Source organism: Numida meleagris, chromosome 1, assembly GCF_002078875.1.
Source record: "Numida meleagris isolate 19003 breed g44 Domestic line chromosome 1, NumMel1.0, whole genome shotgun sequence".
In the NCBI taxonomy this organism is placed as follows: domain Eukaryota; kingdom Metazoa; phylum Chordata; class Aves; order Galliformes; family Numididae; genus Numida; species Numida meleagris.
In genome coordinates, this window is record NC_034409.1 from 180,289,386 (window position 1) to 180,310,678 (window position 21,293).

Consider the following 21,293-nt stretch of genomic DNA (forward strand, 5'->3'; position numbering starts at 1 on the left):
CTTGCTAAAGTGCTTGTGCAAGAAATGAAGGACCTGAGTCTTCTTCTGCCAGAGGCAGTTAGAAGTTTAGCCTCTCAAGTATGTCCCAATTAACTACAAATACTTCAGAAGAGGAACACTCTCCATAGATCCTCTTGAATCCAAAGTACCATAGAAACGTTAAGAGTTTTGGGACTAGAAGGAAAACAGACACAAGAAAGTTTTATTCGGCCAGAAAAAAAATAAGAATACTCCTAATGGGAAAGACACAGTGCTCTCATCTCTATTTTTTGTTTTTTTTTTTAATCAAATTATTTTCTCATGTAAAACATGAAATGTTTCAGAGAGTGGGATTAGGAACCACTGGTGAAAATCACTGTTTGTTTCATCACAAATGCACAATTGCTCCAAATCAGAATGCGCTGTAGTCCAAAATCAACCCAAAGGACAAACACTGTCTATTCTCTAACATCCCTTTCCCCGAATGTGAGAATTAGTGTACCCTTCCAGGATTTGGAAAGTGTTCAGGCTTCTCCATACAGATCAATGTTTTAAATGCAAATGTTCCTATAGGCAATTTTTCTAAATAACATGATAAATCATAAAGAGGGAAAATGTTTACATTAAGGAACTTGTTTTAGAAAGCAAAGCAAGTAGTATGAAATTTAAGCAACATTTAAGAGCATGGCCAAGATTTTGACAAGTCAGACTGAGAAATACAAGAAATATAAAGGAATAGAAAATTGCATCTGATAGAAATACCTTATGTATCTCAAGCTAAGAGATAGAGACATACACAAACACAGAAAAAATCTGGATCAAAATCAAACACTAGATCCATCTATCTACCCTCACACAAGAGTATTGGAAGTTACAATTTAAACAAGACTGATCAAATTTCAGGAAGTTTCACATATGTAAACATGAAGCCAAAAAAATAATAGAAAGGAACATTGATAGGAATGCATCGTGAAATACATTGTTGGTAATGCTTTGACAGATCCAAACTTAAGTCAGTTACAAACCATTTACCATTGTCAAAATATTTGCAAGGCCCAGATTTGTAAACCAAGGCTGTCTCTAAAAACCGACAGTATCATCTGGAGTGACATCAACTACTGCTTCTTGTTCACTAAAGACGTAAATGATCATCTACCCTAGTCTTAATTCCCATACATTTAATCTAAACTAGAAGAAAACATTAAAAATAATATAAAAATACATAGTGCTCCAGTTTAATACTTTCTATCATTTCTATCTGTTCTTATGTTTACCTGTACCCATCAATCTGTGTTTAACGTGGTCCTTATCTTTTACCATGTGACTGTCCTGGTTTCAGCTGGGACAGAGTTAATACAGACAGACAGACACACAGATAGAGATCATTATCATTATTATTATTATTTCCGTCTTCCTTTCCTATATTAGTAAATAGTCTTTTATCTCAACTCATGAGTTCTGTGTTTTTGTCCCCAGTTCTCTCTCACATCCCACTGGAAGGGCAGGGAGTGAGTGAATGGCTGTGTGGTACTTAGCTGCCTGCTGGGTTAACACACAACAGTGACAGTTTTAGCCAAAATGAATCAAAATGGCGTGATGACTGATGAATAATGACAGCATCAGAGGATCTACACTCCAGGCCTAAGCAAAGTGAAAACAATAGACTTGAGAATCATTTAAGAATCATCTCAGGATAAATTCCTCTATCTACAGTCCTATCATATAAAAATCTCAATCTAGAATTTGACATCGGTCTTTAGTGACTGACAAAGAAGGACTGTCATGGATAATTTTTCCTTTGCTAAGTAGTCTCTAATCCAAGGTATGGCTTCTCAAAACTCTGCTGAAGAAGATGTAGAGAATGATATCTGTACAGTACCCTAAATAATCAAAAGTTTGACATGATCAATCTTACTTTCTTGCTTTGCTGCACTTCTCTTCAGCTGACGAAGAAGACTGCCACAGCCTCTCAGAACAGTCTTTAACGCTCGTAAACCCCAATCATAGTGCTGCTGTGGTGTCAAAAGCTCCCTAAATTTAAAAACAACAGTGTTGAAATATGTTTTAGGGAACATTGCCAGGTTTTCTACTTTTTTTTCGGCCAATGACGATGCTCACAATATGGTTTGGGGCAAAATGGAAGCAGAAGAGATTCTGTAGTACCATCTGTAAAGCATTTCAGAGGTATAAGCAATGATAATCTAAAATTTACAGAGGAAGTATATTCAACAGCTAATATTTATATTATTATCTCCAGTAAAATTAACTGAAATCTCTGATAGTTTGTAACTGTGTTCTCTTTATCTTGCATACCTATAACCAAATAGCCATTTCCAGTTAAACTACTTCAGGAGTCAAAATACACATTTAATCATGCAGTTATATCCTTACAGTCATATTTAATGAGGATAACAGGGGTGCAGTACTTTACCACCTTGAGATTTTAACTGTATTCCACCTATTTTCATACCTAAAGCTCCCAATATATTCCAATATTTTTATTTTTAACACATTTTAAATTAGTCACTACAGAGATTTGAATGGTACTCCAATCAGATTCAGGGGCTATACTGAATGTAAAAGCTCAGATGATTCCAAACCTGCTGTTTTATGGCTTAGTTTGGTTTCAACACATAGCCATCTGCAATTTTCGATTCATACAATATTACAGAAAATTAACAAAAAGTACATCTAGATTGTATCCCTACAGGCATGATTTGGCAAATACCACACAGAGAAAAAAACAATGTGAGATAACCACAAAGATCAATGTTACCTTCCACAAAGACAGAAACATGCTAAGAATTTTTTATTTTTTTTTAATACGCTTACCTTGCTAGATTGAAAATAGCCACTAATTTTCTGCCAAGTGCTTTAGCATACTTGAAGCCTTCTGAATACAAAATCACTTCTGCAATAAGTTCATTGTCTGGATGAGTCATAGCAACTGGCCTAAAAAGTTGTTTGAGGTTATCAGGCAATTTTTGTCTTCCGCCATAATCTTTTCCAGCAGGATTCATAGTAATAAAAATTCCAGAATTATGATCCATTTCAATCTGGAATTAGAAATGCAAGGGTAATAGTATATTATCATTTGAAAATATTGAGAAGCGTACTGTGTTTATTTACAGTAGCTAGTCTTTAAATCAGTAGAGACCCAGTTCAAGACTTTTTTTATAAGAAAATATTAGGTCAGTTTTGTTGTACCTTTTTGCCAAGCAATTCACACGAAGAACTATGTTTCTTCAAAGCATGTTGAATTGTCTGAATCTGCATGGACACGGCAGACAATACAGCTTCCTCAAGTCTATTAAATTCATCAAAACAGCCCCAGGCTCCACATTTCACTAAGCCCACAAATATGCGTCCCATTGACTTCACATCAATGCCCTTAAAATTAAAAAGAAATAACAATAACAAGAAAGTAATAGAAGACTATTTCCCACCTATTAAAAAAATACATCATTTTAAATAACCACAACTGTCAAAGAAACTATCAAAGGGAACCTGACAAATTATTAAGACTATTTTTAGAAGGTAATATTTCTCTATGAAGAATGTGAAAAGATATTTTTGAATTTTTTAAGATAAATTATGAGGAACTATACACACCTCATCACAGTTAAAGACTAATACTTGTCTTCCAAGAAGCCCACCCAAGGCCTTTACTGATTCTGTCTTCCCAGTGCCAGCTGGACCATAGGGATTTCCTCCAAGGCCCATCTTCATAGCCTGAGTAAGTGTTAGGTAACACTTATCTGTCAAAGGTGTATAAACAAGTTTAGGGGAATTACCCTGCAGAAACAAAACAAATTATATGGTTTAGTACAAAGAAATTAGCTAAGACATAATTTCATTATTTGCATTCGTAAATTAATAAATGTTAGAAGAGATGATAAAACAATGATTAAGATTATTATCTCTTTAAGTATATGAGTTTGTTCAAAATAATGAAATTTTCCTCATTTTTTTAGAATTACAGAAACAATCTTTAAAAGGAAATGAAAAAAGCACCGAAATCAGATCAATCTGCATCCATTTTAGAAAGTATTATGTATCCACACTGTAGCTGCTTTCCATACAACCATTATATTTACACTATCACAATCAACAACTAAAAAGAAGTATCCTACTTTTTAATATTTTCTATGAAATAGCACAAAAAGGACACAACAAATTTGGAAAACAATAGCAATGGCTGGAAGGCAACTAGCAGCATGTGAGAAATGAGAAAGTGTTAGATACGTAATTAAAAGCCACCAAGCACAAATTAAAAATACTATACCTGATATTCGTAAGTATATTCGAGTTCAGCATCTACCATCTGGACATAACATTTTTGGTCTTTCATATAAAATCTCAGCTGTTTCTTCCAAGCCCAGTCTTCAGCACTGTGAATCTGAGCTTGATTTAGCTGTTTCACCAAATCAATGTTATGAATAATATCAAGAATCAAAGCTTTAAGCTTCAGCTCAAGGATTCCCGATTCTGCATACAATAAAAAAATAGAAAATCACAATGTTAGCAATTCTGACACTCTATTGCTTTCTATTATCATTTGATTTTATTCAGATCTTGTTGAAATTCTATATATATAATAATCACCACAAAATGAGATCCTGACAGAGGTAGCAAACCATCGTGTAATTTCAGCCATTTGAAAGACCAGTGACTAGCCTAATGCATGGGATTTTCTCTGCCTCTACTTTCAAGAGAGTGAGATAGAGGTTTTTCCAGAAACAAGTTGTTCCAAAAGCATTTACAGCTATATCCACTTGATAAGTGAGGCACAAATTCTTAAGTGATGTGGTCTGTGTATGTGATGTAATGTGGGTCTGAAAACCATACTGAATACGTTCTGGAGATTTTAACTTAGGAGAAAGGGAGAAGGGGAGGATTTCTCTATATACAGTTATAGTCATTTTACAGAAAGCTATATGGTGATACATATATATTCATTTATATTATATATATATTTGAATTATGTACGTTTCCAAATATATAAGCTCTCCAAGACAGTTTTTAACCTAAATAAAAGTCAGTTATTTGCTGAAATATTAAATACACTGATGTTGGCAATAGTAGGTAGCTAATTTGTAATTTCCTACTTAGACAAAGAGAATGTTAAATACTATACAGTTACAAAATCATTGTGAGGTCTTACATATTAGGGCTTATTATTGTACCTGTACTGCCCGTGTCTTCCATGCTAGTATCAATGCTAGTATAATGTTCCAGTTTAGCCGTGAGTTCTAATTCTAACTGTTGCAAGTTATGGTTTCTGATAGCACTTTCAACATCTTCAGTGAACTGAATTTGTTCTGCCAAGGAAAGAATCTTTGAAAGAAAAAAGTTCAAACTACACTTTAAAAACACAGAAGATAATGGAAAAGAATCATTTACAATCAGACATTAAGAAAACGTTATTAATGTTTGAAGTATTTTACTGTGAATGTAAATGAGATCAAACATTTACTATGCACTTAAGAACAAATACAGCCACCTTCTAAAAACTGATAAAATTTAGCAAAAACTTGTAATGCAATCCAATACAGCAGATATGTTAGCTGTTCTATAACGTGGTACCAAAACCGTTAGAAGCATCTTTTTTTATTAACAGACATGTAATACAGAAACTAACACATTTTAGGCACGCTGAGCCTGCAGTCAAAGAGCTCTGATCACATCTTTGACTTTTTGTGACCTGCTGACCTGCTAACATAGCATTTTGCACTCTGCTTTCTCTATACCCCTTTTAAGTACTCTAAGTTCACTGGAAAAGTACTGTTAGAGCTATGAAGGTTCCATCAAATTTGGAACCAGAAAGAACTGGAGCAAAAAATTCCACCAATTACACCAACCTGAAGATTTGTAAATTTAACTACATCATTTGTGCTACTCGTTCAAATCGCATAAATCAATTTCATTTTTATTACTATTTCTGTTCACTATTTCTGTTTACAGGGGCAATCTTTAGATTTAATCACATTCAAAAAATGTGGGTTTTTTAATGTAACAAAATTTTAGTAGCCCCACATCTAATATTGTCTACCAGCTAAGATCAAGATTTACATCATATTAAATACTTTTTATGTAAGGTCAGGTGACATGTAAAATACCTCAGTATTTCAAATGTTTACATAAGAATTACAAGAAAAAACATTTTAAAGAATTTCTCTATACTACGTAAAGAGGATTTCTCTGGGATTTGTCTGGAGTTTTCTTGCAAATTCATATGTATACTTCATGAGCCTTTAAAAATAACTTATTTGGTGTACATAAGACTACACAGCGGTGCTACTGGATCATCTACTACCTGGGAAGGAAATCGTGATGGATCAATGGAGCCTTCTGCTTTTTTTCCAGCATCAACACAATCGATTAACATCTTTTTCAGAGTCTCCTTCATCTCCAAAGCCAAACTGTTTAGCCACACCTGACAAAAAGATTAAAAAACTTTAGTTACATTGCAAATTAATTTCTCAAAACTTTTTGGAAATATATTTGGATATGATTTTCTTACCTCCACATCACTGGACAGAAGAACTTTATTTCTAAGTGGCACAGTTTCTCCCTCTACCGACTTCATGGCAACTATGTATTTAAATTCTTCATCAAAGCTCACACTATGAATGCCTATTAATCAGAAAATGACAATAAAGTCAGATATTGTTAGTCTTAAATATTAATTCCTCCATATCTGGTAGCAGAAAGGGAGAAAAAAAATCTGCCACAGACCATTTAGCTTTAAATAAACTTATTACTACATAAATATATTTCACAAATCAAAATTAATGCATTACCAGCAAAAAGTTTCTTAAGATGAGACTGGATAACCAAAGGGTTCGTGGATTGCCCTAAAATTTCTAATAAGTCATCATCTCCAATGAAATAGAATCTTGGAAAAGCTGAGCGCTTCTCCTGTATAAAAACAAAAGACTTTTTTATTATTTATTTTAATTCAAACTTACTGACTTTCTTTATAGAAAACTATATTAATGTCAGTCGTACCTCCAAAAACTCATTCAAAGATCTCTGACATCTCTGAAGCTGATCAAGTATGGCGATTAAGGTATTTCTTATTCCTGCTCGGGCATTCAGTGAAGTTATTCTGTTATCCCTTTTGATATCTGACAAAACAGATCTTGATACACAAAAAAAAAAAAGGAATAATTCATAAAATTACCATTACAGTCTTAATCTGAATATTATAGATTTGTAGCCTTCTAATTAAAAATTAAAGCACATGTGAGCTGTATAAATATCTGATATATAACTTCCAGTTTTAAGAATCTATAATGAAACATTTCAGAATTTACATCAACACATCTCCAACATAACTTAGTAATAACTGTTTTTTGGAACAATTGTTTCTCATATTTCCACTATTAATAACATTGTAGCACAGACAGATAAAAAGATGGTACAGAAGATTTGTTGCATTACGTATCACTAACCTAAAATCTTCATCAACTCTGGTGAAACGTGCATGATCTTTGGGTAGAGCTCCACGACCAAATATGGGCTCTAAATAGACCCATTTCCTCTGGATTAGGTTTAAATTTTGCAAAAACTCATCCAACTCAGCAAGCTTTTTTTCCCAAATGGACACTTTATCTTCAAAACCTTTGTAATATGGAGAGTCTTTGAGGGACTGTAGAAGACAGCGATGATCTCCAACTTGGTTGACTATGTCTTTCCAGTCTTTAATAAGCATGACAGTCTTGCCTTGGCTATCTTCATAGTCTGTTAATGTAAAGACAGCCCCAACTCCCCAAAGTTCAAGTTCACGTAATGCTTCCCTGATTGTAACTTCACCTTGAGCCCGACAATTCAAATCCTATTTAAAAGCAGAAATACATTTCATTAAAACTACAGGCCTTGCAGTAATACTTTTTCTTCAAGAATCAAAGGCAAATTATATTTCTATGTTAAGACAAAAATATAAATATGCATACAGAACAAGATATTCCATGGAAAGACACTGTTGCATTTACAGAAGAACACTAGATAAGTAATAAAATAAAAATACAATAACTTTACACATCATTATTCATACCTTCAGTTCTGTGGCTTTTTCTATAATAGCATCAGTCACTTTAAGCAGATCTCCAAATAGCAAACCCTGAAGAGTAGTGCCTCGGGGAAGACCCAGAAGACGAAAGAGATCTAGCCAGTGGTCTGGAGAAAGATGTTCTCCTCTAATATATTTTAGGAGTGGAATTATCATCTATGGGAAAAATTCATATGAATCTACCAAGTCTTTATGCAAATTGTATCTGTTTACAGAGAAGCTATTAAAAAAAAATTAACATTCTTAAAATAAAGCACTTTTTTATAATCCGGGATTTAACGTTTAAGAACTTTCTCAGGAAAACTCACTGTAAAGTACATTTAAATAAATTGTAATGCCCTCCTTGTTCAATATGAGGCACAAAAAGATACTTATAAGCAAACTTAATGTTCAAAACACCACCAGGAGATATTTTCGTAAACTGTAACTGATTTTTTTTTTTGTGAGAAATGAACGAGTAACATAGTAAAGTATATAATCCAATAATAATAGTCATTTTTTATTTTATCCACCTTTCTGGAAGTAGCATCTTACTTTGTATTTGTCCACTTCTTTTTGCAACTTTACTGTCATTACAGTGTGTTCTTCCATCTTCCTAATTTTATCGTGCCAGTTAAACAAAAATTCTTCAAATAAGTATGTTTTACTCCTGCATGAAAATTAAATACAGAAAAGGTCATAATAACACAGTATTATAACCATGCATACATGTCCATGAAAAATAAAGTAAGAAAATCATACCTAAAAGTAATCCAGTCTTCCTTGGCTTTCTCCTGAAAACCTTGATAAAATTCCTCATACAATGCCCAGACTTCTGCACAACACTTAATGTCCTCAGATACAACTTCTGACAAAGAGAAATCAGGCTCTTCCAATTTAAAATGACGGCATTCTTCACTGAATAAAAAGATAATTGCATTATACATCATGTTATTCAATTATACATTAATGGTGTAAGAGAAGCAATCACATTAAAATAGACCTCCTTTCTTTAAGAAGAGCCATTGGCTTCATTGAAGAACATTTTTGCCAACTGCAGTTTCATTACTGTCTCCTTACCAAGTAGAAATAATAAAGGAATAAAAGGAATGACTGTCTTACACAGTAATCTTCTCCATACTCACAGTTATTTTCCTTAAACTTTCATTTCTTAAGTAGTGAATATTGAACTTTGCATTCCGCAAAATAAGGCTCGCAATAAAGTAAGTTCAAACTGATTGTTTCTTCATTATAGGTAGAAAAATCATGCTGGTTTTATTTACTAACATAATTACGTGCCAAGCTAAGAAGTGAAATTGAAAATTTTGTCCACTCAGGATATGCAGTAATGAGCTTACCTAAAGTAGGCATTCAGAGGAAAAATTCTTTCCTTCCACACAACAGTCTAACAGATAGGACACTTACACTAAAGAAATGAGAGAGGTGAGCTCTAGCCCACTTAAGTTACAAGATGACTGAAACAATAAGTACCCTTCTTTGGACCAGTATACCAAACCTCCTTTTAGTGAGAAGTTCAAATGTCAGAATCTACCCTTTCATTTACACATTCTTTTACTTAGAGGCCTAAGACCTTGAACTTTTCATTTCAAAAAGACTTCAGCACAATAAATTCATGTAATGTAAAATGAACACAAATAACCTTGAAAAAATAATAAATGAAAATCATTTAAAATGAAGAAAACTGAATTACCAATATTATCCATGAGATAAAATTTAATAAATATTTTCTGAGATGTTATTAGTGCAAAAGATCCACACATTAATGACTACAATATCCAGGGAAATAAACATACATGAGTTTTTCCTTTGTGGTTTCAAGTTCATCAAATTCTTCCTTTTTTTCCTTTATGATCTGAGCACTTTTCTCAAGCACATCCTGGTCACCTGTTTCAATTACATCATCACTTGGCTTCAGCTGATCCCAACGAGCTTTAAATTTTTCCAGGTCTTGAAGATATATATTAATACGTGACATCACATTTCCCTTCATCACTTCAATCTGTAAAGTAAGAGATAAAAATGAAATTTCTTTAATGGATCACAACTACAAGTAGTATTCAACAAAATCAAAGTAACCGCATTGTTCCAACTTCAACTGTTCATCTTTACCCTTCCGGTTTTGTTTCAAAAAAGGGAGTACTAACTTTATGCTGGTATGTAAGATCTATTGTTTGGCCTATGCTACCCATTCAGCCTGCACACAGAAGAACTGCTATTTGTATGACGTATTAGTATCTTCAGTAATAATAGAAATGAGTTCAGCAATGTCTCAATGGCCTGGCAATTACAGGACTGCACATAGTTTAGCCAAAACCAACCACCAATCATCAGTACTAAGAACACAATAAAATAAACAATATATTTTAACTGTTCTGTTTTCTTCAGTGAACCATTGATTTATATCTAGCCATCTCTGTCTTTAGGTAGTTCTTTAAGACAGAAGGACAATATAACATTAATTTCAGAATCAGTTCTACAGAAATTTCACCGAGCTACTATTTAAACAGTAGTATCTCCTTACAGGCTGTCATCAAAATTGGTGTTAGTAATGAACAAAGAAGACTTATGGATTTTACATAATTCAAGAAAAAGTATTCCTCCAGACTTCAATGTTTTAGATGCTGCTGGAGCGGGTCCAGATGATGATCAGAAGGCTGGAGCATGGAGCACCTCTCCTATGAAGAAACACTGACTGGAGAAAAGGTGGCTCTGGGGAGAGCTCGTTGTGGCCTTCCAGCACTTAAAGGGAGCTTATAAGCAGAAGAGAGACCTACTTTTTACACAGGCATATAGTGACAGGTCAAGTGGGAATAGTTTAAAACTAAAAGAGGGGAGATTTAGATTAGATATTTGGAGGAAACTCTTTAGAGGGTGGTGAGGCAGTGGAACAGGCTGCCCAGAGACGCTGTCAATGCCCCACCCCTGGAGGTGCTGCTTTGGCAGAGGGGTTGGACTAGATGATCGTTAGAGGTCCATTTCAAATCCTGTGATTCTGGGATTCTGTGATAGGACCCTTGGCAGCCTGATCTAGTGGGTAGAAACACTGCCCATGGCAGGGGGTTTGAATTGGATGATCTATAAAGTCTCTTCCAGCCTAAGCCATTCTATGATTCTATGACTAAACGTTGATTGTTACCTGCTCCATTATCATAAGCTGGTGGCTTTCCATCATTAATTCAAATTTATCCCACGTAGCTCTCAGGTTACTGATAGTGTCCAAACCTGCACCAGCCACAGTTCGCAAAAGTTTGTTTTTATCCTCAGCTTCTTGAAACAGGAGAAAAATCTAAATTCAAATGGATTAAAAATGCAAGTATATGTAAAAAATCAGTAAATCCTGTTTATCCAAGCAATGAATAAATACAAAAGAATCACCACTGGTTTATCCATAGATGATATGTCTATATGCAGTTGCATTTCTAATACTGTTTTCATAAAAAAGTAAAACACTAGAAAAACAGTATCTGAGGTATTTAGAGAAATTCTAAATCTTGATCCTGAAATGAAATATACAGGAGTTAATCCTTATCAAGAAGCAGGTAAATGCCTCTTTATACATTGTAGATATCCAATCAACCAGATTCAAAAACAGTATCAGAGCAACAGAAGTTCAGTATATATGTACCTGTACGTGCAATGGGCCTGGCTGGGAAGGAGTTAATTTTCACCACAGCAGCTGTGTTATGTTTTAGTTATGACCAAAACAATGCTGACAACACATCGATGTTTCAGTTGGAGCAGAACAGTATTTGCTCAGGATCAAGAAGTTGCTAATTGCCTCCCCAGTTAATATACTGGGAGTGTCAAGGCAGCTCAGAGGGGGCACAACCAGGCAGATGACCCAAACTAACCATGTAATATTCCACACCATATAGCATCCTGTGCAGCAATAAAACAGGGCAGATGGATGTTTAGGGAGGTTAGCTATCTGTTGCTGGGGAACTGGTTGGGCACTGCTCTACCCAAGAGAGGCGCAAAGTGATTGCCTTTGCACCACTTGTTTTGTTTTCCTTCGTCTTCCACTCTTCCTTAACTATTTTTATTTTAATCCACACAAGCTCTTTTGCTCTTACTCCTCATTTCTTCTACCCCCATCCTGGGTTAAGGGTTGGGGGAAAGTAAGGGAGCATTGAATGGGTTGTGTAGTGCTTAGCTGCCTACTAAGGTTAACCTACGACAGTTTGAAAAAACAAAAATGTAGAACAGAGACAGTTCATATTAACAGAGACAGTATTCATATAAAAAAGCATTTTTCCCTTATAATAGAAAACAAAAATCCTGTTTTTTCCACATGTTGTTGTGGTTTTATGATTTTCAGTTACTGGTATTCCACATCATAACATCATGTAGTGTATGTACCTGGTTCTCAGAAGAGAAGGACTACTACATTCCCCAGGGTACTTTGCTCCTCTGTTACCACTTTCCAGGCAGAGGGAAAGATAAAAACTTGCAGATCACAAGACCTTGTGTGCTCATTCCGCCTGTCTCTCGTCCTGGCAGCATCTCGCTCCCCAGCTGTCTTATCATCGGTATTAGAGTAAGGCCTTCCTTGATTTTTGGACATTCTCTCTCATTGCATTGGTTTTATCAGCTTAAATTGTAATTATACAATGTACAAGGTTGTAAGGATGTGCAGGGAGAAAATTAGAAAGGCAAAGGCCCAGCTTGAACTAGGCTTGGCTGCTGGGATTAAAGGGAACAAGAAACTCTTCTACAAATACATTAACAGTAAGAGGAGGACCAAGGAGAATCTCCATTCTTTACTGGACACAGCTGGGAATGTGGCCACTGAGGACAATGAAAAGGCTGAGGTTCTCAATGCCTTTTTTACATCTGTCTTTAAAAGCCAGACCAGTTGTCCTCAGAGCACTCTACTCTCTGACCTGGAAGTCTCGGATGGGGAGCGAAACAAACCCCCCATGATTCAGGAGGAAACGGTCAGAGACCTACTACTCCACCTGGACTGCCACAAGTCCATGGGGAGGGACGAGATCCACCCGAGAGTACTGAGGGAGCTGGCGGAGGAGAAAGCCAAGCCGCTTTCCATCATCTATCGGCGTTCCTGGTCAACTGGAGAGGTCCCAGAAGACTGGAGACTTGCCAATGTGACTCCCATCTACAAGAAGGGTAGTAAGGAGGATCCGGAGAACTACAGGCCTGTCAGCCTGACCTCGGTGCCGGGGAAGGTTATGGAGCAGATTGTCCTGAGGGAGATCACGCGGCATTTGCAGGACAACTGGGGGATCAGGCCCAGCCAGCATGGGTTCGTAAAGGGCAGGTCCTGCTTGACCAATCTGATCTCCTTCTATGATCGAGTGACCCGTCTGGTGGATGAGGGAAAGGCTGTTGATGTGATCTACCTAGACTTCAGCAAAGCCTTTGACACTGTCTCCCACAGTATTCTCCTGGAGAAACTGGCAGCCTGTGGCTTGGACAGGTACACCCTTTGCTGGGTAAGGAGCTGACTGGAGGGCCGGGCCCAGAGAGTGGTGGTGAATGGAGTTAAATCCAGCTGGCGACCGGTCACGAGTGGTGTTCCCCAGGGCTCAGTGCTGGGGCCTGTCCTCTCCAATATCTTTATTGAAGACCCGGATGAGGGCATTGAGAGCACCCTCAGTAAGTTTGCAGATAACACCAAGCTGGCAGGAAGTGTTGATCTGCCTGGAGGTAGAGAGGCCCTACAGAGAGATCTGGACAGGCTGGATCTCTGGGCTGAAGCCAATGGGATGAGGTTCAACAAGACCAAGTGCCGGGTCCTGCACTTTGGCCGCAACAACCCCAGGCAACGCTACAGGCTTGGGGCAGAGTGGCTGGAAGGCTGTGTGGAGGAAACGGACCTGGGGGTGTTGGTCGATGCTCGGCTGAGCATGAGCCAGCAGTGTGCCCAGGTGGCCAAGAAGGCCAATGGCATCCTGGCTTGTATCAGAAATAGTGTTGCCAGTAGGAGTAGGGAAGTCATTGTCCCTCTGTACTCAGCACTGGTGAGGCCCCACCTCGAGTACTGTCTGCAGTTTTGGACTCCTCACTGCAAGAAAGACATTGAGGCCCTGGAGCGTGTTCAGAGGAGGGTGATGAAGCTGGTGAGGGGTCTGGAGCACAGGCCTTATGAGGAGCGGCTGAGGGAGCTGGGATTGTTCAGTCTGGAGAAGAGGAGGCTCAGGGGTGACCTTATTGCTCTCTATAACTACCTGAAGGGAGGTTGTAGTGAGCTGGGGGTCGGCCTCTTCTCTCTTGTAACTAGTGACAGGATGAGGGGGAATGGCCTCAAGTTGCGCCAGGGGAGATTGAGGCTGGACATTAGGAAACACTACTTTTCTGAAAGAGTGGTCAGGCACTGGAATGGGCTGCCCAGGGAGGTGGTGGAGTCACCATCCCTGGAGGTGTTCAAGAAACATTTAGATATAGCGTTGAGAGACATGGTTTAGTGGGGTTATTGGTGGTAGGTGGATGGTTGGACTAGGTGATCTTGTAGGTCTTTTCCAACCTAGCTAATTCTATGATTCTATATTGTATTATAGTGTGTTGTTTTGCATTCCAATATTTTATTTAGTAAATGAGTTTGTTTCTCCTCAGATTTTTGCTGCTGTTTTTGCTCTCAGGCCCATCTCTCCAGCCTTTTTTTTTTCCCTTTTCCCTTTCCGGGGGCGTGGGTCCATGGGTCCCCCGTCCCATTTGTCACGGAACCAGGCCGAATGCCCGTAAACCACTGACACATATTAATAACCAGCCAAAGTTTATTAAAGAAAATAACCTTTTAAAAGTCAGAAAAAACTGAAATAAACACAGAGAATTTGACACATTTTCCAAAATGATCTGTAACCTATGTTTTCCTTCAAAAATTAAACCATGAGAACATGCCTTAATACTAAGGAGCAATGCTGTTTTGTAAACTGCAGAGAATTAATTCTCTTTGTCATCCAACAATTTTACCAGAGAGCTGCTGTAAAATCTAAATACTTACTTAATGCAGTCCTTACTGAGTTAACTAACAGTCAAACTGTCAAAGATAAAAATTAGATATCAGTACAAGGACTTGTTCAGTACACAGAAAAATTCCTGTGAAGAAGATCACTGAAATCAACCTACTGACTCATCTACTGACGGAGGTTTCCAGCACTACCCGAAATCTCCTGCTTGATTACATCTGCTTTGAAGCTGCAACCCCAGAAGTTATGGGTATTCCGTATGTCCTGTGTCATATCTGCCAGCCTTGTATGAAACTCTCAGATATGCCCGGACATGGTCAGAACAGAAGGCACTTCAGACTAAACAACTGAATTAAGCAATTGATGGTGCTGATATATCAATTTGGGAAGATCAGCCACAAGGTGTCTACAGTGAAACGGATGGCTCTTTAGGTTACAAGAGAGTACATTCACTAGGGACTAAATTCAGTTTCTCGCAAGCACATGTTCAGGGCCATTTGAGATACATTATGGCACTTGCATGGCCTCCAGCTACAACTATAGAAAGATACAGGCCTCTGAGAGCTGCCAGTCTTGTGTGAATGCTGGATATGCCTCTCATGTAAAATTGTAAAAATGTGAAAAACTACAACTGTATTTATGGACAAGTGAACCAAGGTTCCATCTGTATTAATAGCACACGCACTGCAGACACTTGCACACAGAAACCTACATTCAGATGCATTTAGAACTGAATCCCATTCTGTATATATATTTCCCAGTTGAGAAGAATAAACATGGCTTCTGTAGAATTCCAGGAAAGGAGATAAAATGATGAATGAGTATTACAGTTGAGTTTCCAAAAAATCTGCTAATTGAGTTGCTCCCCAAAGACATAGAGAGAGCTAACGAGCAAAGGGCTAGTTCCTGTGATAGAACAAGATCGCCCATTGCTGGACTGCTCAAGGTGTTTATAAGGGAGTTAAAAAATATACACCAGTGAGATAATAAAGTTTACTGATGATACAGTGGTTTCAAAGCATTATACCAATTCACATGTGAAGAGCTGCAAAATGGTCTTAGTGACTGACAATATCAGTGACTAAGTTTGAGCAGATAATCACAATGCGATGCACACATGAAAAAGTAATCCGAATTTTAGATACAGAAGTTGAGTTCTGAGCAAATGACTACAGTTCAGGACTGGTATCTTGGGGTTATGAGAGGTAGGTTTTACAAAAATCCCATCTTACTCTGAGTTGTAGGAAGTAAAAAAAATTTTAGGAGTCAGTAAGCAAAAAAGAGAATAGAAGAAATAATATTGTATATGTATATATATATATACATATAAAATATATTTGCTTCACACAGAATAGATTATTGCAAAACTGGGAAAGACTTACGAAAGGGCAACAAGGATTATCAAAGTGATCATATGCTTAAATGAAAAAATGGAGTAAACTAAAATTGTTCACTATAGAGAAGAGATGGCTGATACAGAATACAACAAAGCAATATCATTGTGTGTCATGAAAAGTAGGTATATGAACCGATTGCGACTCTTCCAATGTAAAACATAAATGGTATGAAGTTAACAGACGGTAGGAGAAAAATCAATAAAAAGAAGTGTCCTACTTGTAATGAGTAGACAACCTACACTTTATCAGAAGATAATATGAATGTCAAGGGTGTATTTGCTCTCAAGAGGAGACTAGGTAAGGCTGTAGAAGAGAAAACTGGAGTGTTATTATACACAAAGGAGCTACATAAAACTCAAAAAGGTTCTGGTTAGTGGCAAAAGTGTGGGAAAAGGTCAAATATGCTATTGTGATCTTATATTCTTTCTCTAGGCAGCCACTTTATTCTACTGCTGGAGACAAAATACTGTGCTAGATGGACCTCTGCCCTGACTCTATAATGCCACTGCATATTCTAAATTAGTAACATTAAATATAAGTTTTGATACCAGAATGCAGTTACATTTTTTTATTGTTTCTGTCTTGGATGTGATAAAATAGTATCTTACCTCTCCTTTTTGTTCATGGAGATTTAAATATTTTAAATTGTCTTCTGATATTTCTTCTACAGTTTGGGGTCTAACAACTAAGGTTTCCATGGCATCATTAAGAAATGAAGAAACGTCAGAAAGGTGAGCTACATAAAGAAAGGTGGAAAACAAAGCTATTATAGAAAATTATTTGTAGTAATAAGTAACAAAGTCAGACAAATGTGTTGTGGTACACCACCATCATAAGTTGTAGTACTGCATACAAGGTATTTACTTAAAAATTGCAGACCCCAATAGACCCATGCTGCTTCAACAAAGGCTGAATGCTCATGTTTACATATCAATTTTTAAATTTAATACACTACTTGCAGTTCATTACTTAAAATGTAAGTATCAGTCTCTTCTGAGAATTAAACATACAGACCTAGTGAATTTATTTGTACATTCTCAAAATCTGTATATCTTTCTATGGTAATAGGAGAAAAACAGATGTGAAATTTTTTTGGGGGTGGTGTGGGAGTTTTGTTTCATTTTGTCTTAGAAGAAACTAACTAAATAAAGCCACCTTGCACAGTGAAAATATTCACAAAGAAAAGCAAAGCTATGCTATAAAGCACAATAGTTTTGCTATGCTATCTATGTACGTCTTTTTTTAGAATATATTTTCTTAACAACTCCAGGAACTAATGCAGCTTCCAGAAAGCAATTCACCTTCCAGCCTATGTAAGTAATTCTCTCTCTGCGTGATCCTTGTTCTGAGTTTCTTGTACTGATAGTTTAAATTTAAAGCGCAAAATCTCCTCCTCTACATCTTATTCCTTTTTTCTTCTTTTTTTTTTAACCTTCTACCAGACCCAGATATACATACACCATAAACCATACAAGCATAGGGAAATATTTTGCACTCTAACAATCTGAAGTTTAATAATCTAAGTGACAAAGGACTCTATGGACTAAGTCTAGATTATTTAAGACTTCTGGTGAAGTATTTAAATTTGTAAAACAAATCTAATACGACTTTGAATACTGCATTTCATAGTGCTTCCTTCAATTAACTTCAAAAATCCACAAATTTTTTCTCCACACAGAAGAAACTAGCAGAAGAATGTCGATGTGTATTCTGTTACATCTGTAACAGATGTTGCCAAAGCAAGTGAATGGAAAAGATGCACACGGATATCAAGAGGCCATGGCTTAGGCCTGTAGCGAAAATCAAGTAACAGATTACTTTTGCTTCACTGTGAATTCTGCAATTTGCTATGTCCAAAAATAAAATATTTCTTAAATAAAAGGAGTATTTAACAAATACAGTAACATTAGTGTGCAAAAGAACCACAGAAATAAAAAACTACTATTCATTGAACTTACTTACCTTGAATAGATTTTCTCAAAGAAATGACAAGAACATCATACAACTTCTGGATAAAATCATCAATTGCAGTTTTCACAGGGTTGCAGTTAACAGTTAAACAATCTATCTTGATGGTGCTTCAAGAAAAAAATAAAAAATAGCAAATATTCAGTAGTGTATACAAGTCTAAATAGTTCTACAATGTAGGCATGTCTACAGTTTACCTTGATTTTGTAGCCTAATAAGAAAAAATCTCACATCATTCTACAAGTTTTACCTTACTGGATAAATAACCATGCTACTCACATTACCGAAAGACATATAACAACTGTTAGGCATATATACTCAACGTTATGGTGACTAAGGTCTAACGCTCTGATCTTTCAAATAGTGAGTAAATCACTTGATTTTATACACTCAATGACACTGAATTCAAAATGAATATTTTTATACTCAGGAAGAAAAATATTATTTGTGCAATAATGTCCTTAGGTCTCTAATTTCCATGAGAATTTACTAACCCAGGCTTTCATAGCGCTAAGAACATAAGAAAAGCTACAGTGAGTCATTCTCTATTTCTGACAGTGACTTTAAGGAGATGCCTAAGGAACAGTATGAAAAGGGCTACCCTATTTTATAATCTTCCTGAGTATCCTGCCTCAAAACCAATTCTTTTCAACTTGTGATGCTGTGTATCCACGTGGTTCCTGGCTTCAAGATCCATCAGCTGATTTCTCGTCTGCTCTCTCAGTCTATCCTCAAACACATGGAAATCTCTACTACTGAAAGTATCATTTAGCCAGCAAGTTCCACCAGTCCTTTCTCCTGCATGAAATGTGACCTCTTTCTACTTGCTCCGAAGGTGGTTCCCACCAATTTCATTTGCTAACTCTAACCGTGCAATACACGGAATCTCCTGTGAATGCCTGTTAGAATAAAACTCTAAACCTATGTATCTTAAAATATAACTTTAAGGATGTAATCAAGTGCTTAAATGCATGATTTAACATATAAACACTTTCTAAGCCTATTTCCAATGGCCATATGTAATCCAGGTGTACATGACTTAGCTAAAATAGTTGTTAAAACACTTCTATGTCTTTTACTATCTCAGAATCAACCCTGAATTCTCAGGAAGGTTCCCATCATATGAAAGGAAGTCATTCTCCACAGAGAAAAGGGAGTAAGTATCTAAAAACAAAACTGAAAAACAAAAAATCTAAGTCTGGAAAAAGCATGACAGTATTTAAAAAACACTTGAAATTGTATTTATAACTCCATATGAAAAATATTTCTATTTTACTATTGCCTTTAAAGTACCTGACGGAATTCATTATTCCAACAAAGGAACAGAGTTGCACTATACCTGGGAAGTCGTTCTGCTTCCTTGCCTCTCACTTTTAACGCTTTGAAGTTTTTTTCCCAGTCTTGTTTGCTAGAAAGATGCGTCTTCGCCAGAGTTTCCATATCTACTTGGCCAATTACAATCCATTCCTTTTCAACATTGTTTTTTTAAATTTCATGGAAAACAAATATTTAGTAGAGTAAAAGTACTCTGATTCTCAATAATATTAAAATATTTCAATAACACTTGAAAGCTACATTTTCTTTAACCTTTGTGCTCCTTCAATTACATACTGATTCTCTTAGTGCAAAAATCAGGAGGTACAGAATGGTTTGACATATCCACACTTTTAAAGATTACAGAATCACAGAATGGCTTACGTTGGAAGGGAACTTTAGAGAACATCCAGTTCCAGCTCCCCCTACCATAAGCAGGGTTGCCAACCACTAGATCAGGCTGCCCAGGCCCCCATCCAACCTGGCCTTCAACACTTTCAGTGATGGGGCATCCACAACTTCTCTGAGCAATCTGCACCACAGTCTCACCACCCTCTGACCAAAGAATTTCCTCCTAATGTCTAATCTAGATGTCCCTTCCTTCAGTTTAAAGTCATTTCCCCTTTTTCTTTGGAAAAAAAAAAATCAGTCTCCTTCCAATTTATAAGCTCCCTTTAAGCACTGAAAGGATGATAAAAACTAATCTTGAGAAAGGGTAGAAAGATTGCTGCAACAGAGATTTCAAAGGGAACTGTACATACGCTTCAAGCTACACGTGCTTAAGTGGTTGGCTAACATACCTAGTAGAAAAGAACAATGTGTACAAATTTCATAGCACAGTTAATTCTAGAAGGTCTAAAGCCCGAAGAGATACAAATCAAAAAGTATGAATCAGTCAAATATTGAAAATACCTTGAATTGATTACAAACTTCTGCCAGCCTTCTGAACAAATCTTCTGCTTTACTAAAAGCAGTCAGAAATCCATTTGCATTTCTCTCAGTCATAACAGCGAAGATAGACTCTTCCTCTGTTTCACTAACTCCCCTAAACTGATTTGGAATGGAAATGAATCTCTTCATTTCTCTATAATATCTAGCTCGTACTTCTTCAAAAGGAGGTCTGAATTGCAAGCGGCCTTGCCTAAAAAGTGGAACAAATACAAAATACAAAACCCAAGTTTTTGAATGCAATTTGAGCCAGAATATTTTCTTTGTAGGAAAAAAAGAAATCTTACTTGAATGTTAGATCAATATTTATTTCTGGTAAATTCTCATTAAGTGCTTCTAAACCTATTTGATACTGATGCTCCAGAGCTTTGTAAAGTTGATGATTCCAGTGCTGTCTCCAAGCCTTCATATCACTTGAATTGAAACCCTAAAATGTAAAAGCATTTATTTTTGTTATTTTACTCCATTTGTCTCCTCAAAACATGATTATGTGAAACTCAGCACGGTAGAATGCCTGAAGATATAGATCCAGAAAAAAGCTCAAAGAAATACTGCATGATTCAAAATTAAGTGTTATAACTCCAAGTCTTCTTATTTCAAATGAACATAGGAATAAGAAACAAAGCCGAAATCAAAACAGTCTCGACTGCAATTCATGTTAAGAATTTCACATGGTTGTTCTAAAAT

At 36.4% G+C, this 21,293-nt stretch overlaps 1 protein-coding gene across 1 annotated transcript in view; it reads right to left on the minus strand.

Annotated features, from left to right (window-relative positions):
- Positions 1–21,293, minus strand: part of DYNC2H1 (dynein cytoplasmic 2 heavy chain 1) — a 150,893-nt gene that overhangs the window by 114,027 nt on the left and 15,573 nt on the right. The window contains exons 16-36 of the mRNA XM_021380833.1: positions 20,894–21,033; positions 20,571–20,799; positions 19,684–19,811; positions 18,339–18,454; positions 16,985–17,112; positions 11,190–11,339; positions 9,847–10,052; positions 8,795–8,950; positions 8,588–8,702; positions 8,039–8,209; positions 7,437–7,819; positions 6,991–7,123; positions 6,783–6,900; positions 6,503–6,615; positions 6,296–6,415; positions 5,166–5,316; positions 4,265–4,467; positions 3,592–3,774; positions 3,187–3,369; positions 2,812–3,035; positions 1,895–2,010 (exon numbers count right to left, since the gene is read on the minus strand). Of these exons, the coding sequence (XP_021236508.1) occupies positions 1,895–2,010; positions 2,812–3,035; positions 3,187–3,369; positions 3,592–3,774; positions 4,265–4,467; positions 5,166–5,316; positions 6,296–6,415; positions 6,503–6,615; positions 6,783–6,900; positions 6,991–7,123; positions 7,437–7,819; positions 8,039–8,209; positions 8,588–8,702; positions 8,795–8,950; positions 9,847–10,052; positions 11,190–11,339; positions 16,985–17,112; positions 18,339–18,454; positions 19,684–19,811; positions 20,571–20,799; positions 20,894–21,033 (3,466 nt within the window). The remainder of the gene's footprint in view (positions 1–1,894; positions 2,011–2,811; positions 3,036–3,186; positions 3,370–3,591; positions 3,775–4,264; positions 4,468–5,165; positions 5,317–6,295; positions 6,416–6,502; positions 6,616–6,782; positions 6,901–6,990; positions 7,124–7,436; positions 7,820–8,038; positions 8,210–8,587; positions 8,703–8,794; positions 8,951–9,846; positions 10,053–11,189; positions 11,340–16,984; positions 17,113–18,338; positions 18,455–19,683; positions 19,812–20,570; positions 20,800–20,893; positions 21,034–21,293) is intronic.